At 29.1% G+C, this 7734-nt stretch overlaps 2 protein-coding genes across 13 annotated transcripts in view; both read right to left on the bottom strand.

The window, feature by feature from the left end:
- Positions 1–1314, bottom strand: part of LOC107638354 (nucleotide-sugar uncharacterized transporter 3) — a 12152-nt gene extending 10838 nt beyond the window's left edge. For 5 of the 12 annotated variants that reach the window (XR_001619785.2, XM_016341589.2, XM_016341592.2 and 2 more), the window contains exon 1: positions 1180–1313. The gene's annotated coding sequence lies outside the window, so the exon portion shown is untranslated. Of the gene's footprint in view, positions 1–1179 lie in introns of all 12 variants that reach the window. The other 7 variants (XR_002360459.1, XM_021120316.1, XM_021120317.1 and 4 more) reach the window with 3 other exon arrangements.
- LOC107637501 overlaps positions 5771–7734 on the bottom strand; it is a 4079-nt gene continuing 2115 nt past the window's right edge. Inside the window, exon 3 of the mRNA XM_016340910.2 lies at positions 5771–6199. Within this exon, the coding sequence (XP_016196396.1) occupies positions 6122–6199 (78 nt within the window). The 3' untranslated portion in view covers positions 5771–6121. The remainder of the gene's footprint in view (positions 6200–7734) is intronic.

The following is a 7734-nucleotide window of genomic DNA, read 5'->3' as shown; positions in this document are numbered from 1 at the left end:
TATCAAAATAAACCATTTTAAATGTAAAATATTAATTAAAATATGAAAAATATAATATTTTAATATTTATTATTAATTTCATAAATATGTATTTTAGTTAGAGTAAAGTGTCAATTACATCCTAAAAATTTTGACTTCAAGCTAATTAGCTCTTTAAAAAATAATTAGATTTTCCACGATAATAAATGGTGGACATGTAATTTATTGAAAAAAAAAGGTGGACATATATGTCCTTTCGTCAATAGATAGTGTGAAACGAAATGGAGTTGTTCATATATTTCGTTATCTACAGTGATGTGTTTCGTTATTGCTATATGAACATGAAAACAATATAATTTTGGATAATAAAACATTCATTATTTTTTGAGTTTTTATATATTCTTTATCAACTGCTCTTTATTTATTATGAATCCTACTAAAACATGTAAAATTTCACTCTAAAAATGGTTATTTATATGATAATCTTTCATAAATAGACACATTACAATAGTTAGCGTCTTAGTGGTACATATAAGCATTATCTTTAAGTTTTACGTAATGAATTAATAGAATAACATAACATAACGTATTTATCGTTTATTATCTTAGAGGATTATGTTACTATTTTTTTTTAAATACTAATTAGTCCGAAATCAAAATCTATGGACATAATTCTCACTTTACTATTTTAGTTAGTTATTTAACACCGTAAACTACCGTTTCGTAAAGTACGGGTGATAAGACTATGATGGGGCATACGTTAAGATTTCATGATATCATGTTTTAGCATTTGATAAATTTAAAACAGGAAAAGAAATTTACATGAAGCAAAATATTAAAAGAAAAGTATAGGAAAAATTAAATTTTCTGTGTTTTTCTTTCGTTTTAAATAATGACTTTTTTTTTATTTACTCTAGAGAGGTAAGTTATAAAATGCATAAACAGAGGGAAGCAGTCACGGCGGACCAGCAGACCGCCGCTAGCTTGTGCGGCGGTTGGCGAGCTCGGGATGAGCTGCCGCTGTTCGATAATGGACGAGGTTAATTGATTGTATCTTCATATGGTAGATTCATTCTGGGTTCAAGCTTTTGGGTTTGGTTTTCATTTTCTCTCTTAAGTCTAATTCAAGGTTACTTTTTATTTACATGAATAATGAATAAGACCAAAAAAATTATAGTTCAGAATAAGAAAGAAAATTACCTGTCAAAGCTTCAAAACTAGCTAAGAGCTCTGAACTCTCCTTACTTGCGATGATGATATGATGGCTTTTTAATTTTTCTTTTTATTTTGTGATGTTGGTTACTTTCATTATATTATGAAATGCTTGATACCTATTTATACTAGCTTATAGAATTAATAATGCAATACTTGATTATAAAATAATTTAAGTGATGAAGTTTGATACAGGGTAGGGGATTAATTAGTCGAATATATAAATTTATTCAATAGTAAAAACTCAAGTACAGTCGACTTCACGTGCAGTTGATAGCTGAGAGTCATTGGATGAAAATTTAGTCAAATCAGTCAAATCATCTAATGACTCTCAGTTATCAACTTCACATGAAGTCGACTGCACCTGAGTTGAGTGGAAACTCAAGTGCAGTCGACTTCACGTGAAGTTGATCAACTCAGGTGCAATCGACTTCATGTGAAGTTGATAACTGAGAGTCGTTAGATGAAAATTTAGTCAAATCAGTCAAATCATCTAACGACTCTCAGTTATCAACTTTACGTGAAGTCGATCAACTCAGGTGCAATCGACTTCATGTGAAGTTGATAACTGAGAGTCGTTAGATGAAAATTTAGTCAAATCAGTCAAATCATCTAACGACTCTCAGTTATCAACTTTACGTGAAGTCGACTGCACCTGAGTTGAGTGGAAACTCAAGTGCAGTCGACTTCACGTGAAGTTGATCAACTCAGGTGCAATCGACTTCATGTGAAGTTGATAACTGAGAGTCGTTAGATGATTTGACTGATTTGACTAAATTTTCATCTAACGACTCTTAGTTATCAACTTCACGTGAAGTCGACTGCACCTGAGTTGAGTGAAAACTCAAGTACAGTCGGCTTCACGTGAAGTTGATAAACTCAGGTGCAATCGACTTCATGTGAAGTTGATAACTGAGAGTCACTAGATGAAAATTTAGTCAAATCAGTCAAATCATCTAACGACTTTTAGTTATCAACTTCACGTGAAGTCGATTGCAACTGAGTTTCCACCTTATTGAATTGGCTTAATTTGTGAGTTGGCGAGACCGATTTGAATTTGATAGGCACTAAGCTAATAAAATATTAAATGGCTGCACTATTGTTGATGATGAGAAGAATGCCCGAAAGAAACAAAACGAAGAAAAGCACTAGTTGGTCACATCAGCATCAAGAAGAGAAGGAAGAAGCTATAATAGTGGGTTTTATTTTCATATTATTGTATTTCACATCTAATAGTATATTCCACATACATATGCATGGTGGCAACAAATATATAATAATGGAGCAACTTTCAAAAGAAAAGATATCTAAATGAATCGTGAGGAATAAAGTAACATAACAAAATAATTAATGTGGGTAAAATAATGTATAAATAAAGAACTTTCTGTTTGATTGTGATAATATAATAATTAGCTGCTATCCACTGAAAGTGATCAATAATGAAATAAGGGAAAGCTAATCTGTAAGCAGTAGCACAGAGGAGTCCTTTAACGATTAACACTATGAAAGTAGAAACAACCTTTTATTCTTTGGAGGGTGAAGTGGAAGACGTGGCTTATGGAACCCATTATGAAATCCCCGTACACTAAATGAATCAACTTTAGTCAAAATTATAATAATAACATATGTCTATATATGTAGATATATAATCATAAAAGTGACTAACTTAGGGTTATGTGTCGTTTTTTCTATGAGCTATATATTATATATAAGTGGGTAGTGGACGTATAAGTATTAATGTTGGATTACAAGTTTTATTATTAGTTAATGAAGTAAATCAATTCTGTTGGGTAGGCAACAAAAAATGTAATCAATGTAAGTAACAGATTATATTATAGGTTCATTAAACCTGAAAAAAATATATTATCCATCTTTACTCTTAATTACACTTTTCTCCTTTCTCATTACCTTATTTTCACCACAGTTACTCCACTCCTCCCTCTCCTATTATGCTGTCAATATCGCCGGCAATGCTGGACCTTACCGCCGCAATAAAAAAATATCTATGTACAATAAAAAAAAACATCCATCGAACTTAAAAAAATATTCATGTACAATAAAAACGAAATATCCATATACAATAAAAAGAAACATACGTGGCCAATGAGTAATAGCTCAAATGGCATAAACTCTCCATACTCAATTAAGAGGTTGCGGGTTTGAGTCTTCTATCTTTTCAAATTTTTTACCAATGAGTAATAGCTCAAATGGCATAGTCTCCACATACTCAATTAAGAGGTTGCGGGTTCGAGTCTCCTATCTTTGGTAAAAAAAAAAAAAGAAACATACGTGATGTACAATAAAAAACAACATTTATCGAACTTAAAAGAAACGTCCATGTACAATAAAAATTAAACATCCATGTACAATAAAAAGAAATATCCGTAAGGTTGTGCGACGCGATGCATGGAGAACAAAGTTGGGCTACCTGCAGCGGTGCAATGGAGGCGTGACGAGATTGGGCTGCGGGCGGCGGTTAGGGAGGTGCGACGAAGCATGGATGTGTGCGACGGTTGTGGACACATGAGGGAGCCGGAACGCGTACGGTATTTCGCGAGAGTCCGGCAGGAGATTGTGAGGAGCAGAGGTAGGGTACGATGCGGGTATGGGGGAAGGGTTTGTGGGTTGGTCACGAGGAAGGGGGGAAACGTTATTATGGGGCGGGTATTTTGCTAATCCTTATTCCGTTAATGGCATAATGTGTTGGCAACATACATATTAACTTGTTACATTGGCCGTTAAAATAGGCCAAATTAATCGGATCAGTCCGTTTATCTATTTAAATGGATGGATTTTGTCTCTAAAATTAAGTCCGTCTAAATTTCAGGTTAAATGGGCTGAGTCTGATTAACCTGAAAAAATTGACGGATTAAACGGGTTAGTTCCAGGCTAAACGGGTGGCCTGTTTATTTTTTTTACATTTTTAAAAAAAATAGCACTTGTAGCCAATATTTCTCTCGATCCGACCTGAAAATCTAACCCATCAATTTAAAAAAAAAATACTATTTGTTTATGGTTTTTGACCTAAAAGTGATTTTTTTTTGTCAAAATATTTTTCAAAAAATAAAATAAAATGATAAATGGACCAACCCGTTTAACCCATCAAACTGACTATAAATGGTCTAGATTAAAAAAGTTATAGCTCGCGAATGAAGCAGGCTTAAACGGGCCAAATCTAAATGGGCCGGACTAGCCCGTTTGACAGTTCTACTAGTCAATCTGGCTTGGCAAATGTCAGGTAAAAAGGACCAACAGTTCACTAAAATGGTAAATTTAGTTTTGGCTTAATTTAAACATTTTAAATTGAAAGTTATAAAATGAGTTGAAGAGAAAAGTTGAAGCAAAGAATCGCATTTTTTTATAATTTATAAAATTGAATATACAGAACTCATGAAATAGAAAATTATTTTATTTTTTTTGTCTCGTTTTAAAGTAGCAGAACAAAAAATGATAATATAATAGATATATAGAGAATGAGTGACATCACGATATATTTTGTTTCGACCACGAAGTATAATGTGACTTATGTTCAGTTTTTACTAAAAATTATGATAGAATTTTTACTATAATCAATATTGATTATAAATGCCAATTTCAAAAGACTTACACTCTGTCATTTATCTAAGCTAACTCAAAATTAGTAACTTTTAAGTACTAACCCAACTTAAGCAAGAGAAATTAAGTGCACTCTAATTTCAATATATTTTTGAAAAATAAATATTCAAATAAAAGTATAAAATGATTTGTGTGTGATCAATTTCTTTTACTTTTTGTATGTCTTAGTATAAACTTAATTATAGACAATATAGTTATTGAAACATACTCAAATAATAAGTAATAAAGCTATATCATTAAAGGTTGTGTTTTTGGTTGCGTTTTTTCTTGAATGATTCCTTCATATATAATAGTTTAATCTCTTCTTCAATAAAAGAATCATTTTCTTATTTATTAAAGTAGCGATTGCACGCCAATGAGTAATAACTTAAATGGTATAGTCTCCCCGTACTCAATTAAGAGGTTGCGGGTTCGAGTCTCATATCTTTGATAAAAAAGAAAAAAAAAAATAGCGATTGCACCTTTCAATGTTATAGCTATAGCTATTGGCTTGATTGAGATTCATTTCCTTGTTTACCTTGATAGTAATGTGCAAACAACTTTTCAAACACAACTTAATATGATCTTTAATGATATTATTTCTATTATTGCTGTTTTTTACAATTTAAATTTGCTTGTTTGGTCATCTTTGATTTTTTTTTTTTCTACAATGCTCATTATAACAAATTAGTTAGAATAAAAAATTATCAATTATTTTTGTCATCACAAAAATTAATGTCCACATCTTAATTCAACAATTCCACATCTTAATTCACCAAGCTTGAACAACATAGTATACAATGTAGGAACACTCTACTGTACAGATTAGGGTTGTATAGAAAAAGAATTAAATTCTTTTTATAATTATTTTTTATTATTTTATTAATATTCAAAATATGAATTCCAATATTTTTAATCTCTCTTTCATCACATAAAAGAAAAAATCTGTAAATTTACATCTTTACCTTATAATTCACCTACAATGTATACACAATGCAAGAGTTGAGTTTTAGACCATCCTTTTAAGCATATTCAATGGTGGATAGAAAGTGTATTCATACTTTCTTCTAGGTAGTGCAATATAATATTTTTTTTAGTTTACCTAAACTTCAAAAAAATGTGGTTAAAAATAATTTTAACCGTATTATAAAAGTTTAGCTAAACTAAAAAAAAAAGGTTATAGTCCAAGGGTACACCATTGAATTTCCTAGCCCATGGTATTGCAAGCACAACCCCTTCTCATTGTAGGATTTGGCATTGGATTTGTCCCTTCATTAGTCCATTTTATATAATCCATAGATTTAATTTCGAGATATTGTATAATCAAGGATTGACTTCAAGGACGTACAATATCAGGACTTGATGAGCAGCAAACGAAATAGTTATTCACACCACTTTTTCTCCTCTGCAAATTCTGGGAAAAAAAAAGAAAAATAAAAAAAATGAAAGAATTAATTAGAAAAAGAATTCTAATATTTTTATGAGAAACAAATCTTATTAACTTTCATTGAAATATAATAGGTAACGAAGGAAAAGATCGTTGAGTAGCTTTCATTTAAAAAAAATTATAAATAATTTATTGAGTAAAATATTATTTTTGTTCTTAATATTTGGACAAATTTTAAAATTGTACCTAATTTTTTAAACGTCTTATTTAAATTTATAATATTTTAAAATTATTACAATATTATTTTATCGTCAATTTTTTTAATAATTCTAATGAGATTAGTTTATCATATATAGTATAGATTATAATATCCACGTATGTATCTCTATTACATAACTGTTAACAAAGTTAATGGTAACATAATATTGTAACCATTTTAAAATGTTAAAAATTTAAATATGACGTTTAAAATGTTAGGTGCAATTTTAATATTTAAATTAAATGTTGGGGACAAAAATGATAATTTATTTATAATTTATTATTGCAATAATTTAATGTAAAATATTAAAAAAAATTTGTTACTCTATAACTTTAAAAAAAAAAAAACAATTCCCAAAACTAATATTTGAACTCTAAATATTATTGTATAGTTTGTTAGAATTTTTTTATATATTTAATAATTTACTAAATTAGCCAAAAAACCATAATTCAAATGGCATGGCATATATCTTTCTCCTACTTAGAAATCTCGAATTTGAGTTTTACTTGATGTAACTTGATCAAAAAAAATATATTAAACTAAATATTCAAGTTTCTTTTCTTAATATGTGATATTATTTAAATTTTTATTATCATAAATGCTATATTATAAAGGTGGTCAAACATTATTTTAAATCCCAAAATTTGGACTAAATCTTAATCTCGTTTCTAATTTTTGAAATGTCATATTTTGTCACAAACTTTTTATTTTGTTTTACTTGTCTTTTATTGTTATTTTTCTCTTTCTGTTATTTTTTTATTACTTTCACTACCAAATTACTAGAAGCACCACTATAACTAGGCGTGTTGCCCCAATAATGTAGAAGATGAGAGTGGAGAAAATGATCAGAATATTTTTGGAAGAAAGAATTTTGATTTTGATCAAACTTTTAAAATTAGACGAAATAAGACACTTCCAACAAAAATAGAACATTTCAATTTTTAGGAACGAAATTAAAATTGAACCAAAATACTATGGACTAAAACAACATTTTACCTTATTTAAAATTTTAATATGTTCAAGTTTTATTTATATACTATTTTATTAGTTTCTCTAACATTACACTACTCAAATTATACACTTATTTGCTAAATTAAATGGTATAATTAATACCGATGCCTTGAACAAGTGATGCTAAATATGTATTGAACAACTAATGCAAATATGAAATTATATTTTAATATTAGGACAAGCATATATAAATTAAAGAGGTATACGTAATAGAAAGATTAAAATTAAGCTTGAATCAATTTATTTTTTCGTTTGGTTGCATATTATATGAATTTAGAAAATTATAAACTCC

Source organism: Arachis ipaensis, chromosome B04 (genome assembly GCF_000816755.2).
Source record: "Arachis ipaensis cultivar K30076 chromosome B04, Araip1.1, whole genome shotgun sequence".
In the NCBI taxonomy this organism is placed as follows: Eukaryota; Viridiplantae; Streptophyta; class Magnoliopsida; order Fabales; family Fabaceae; genus Arachis; species Arachis ipaensis.
The sequence above is the reverse complement of the archived record's forward strand: the minus strand, read 5'-3'. Positions and strand labels throughout refer to the sequence as shown.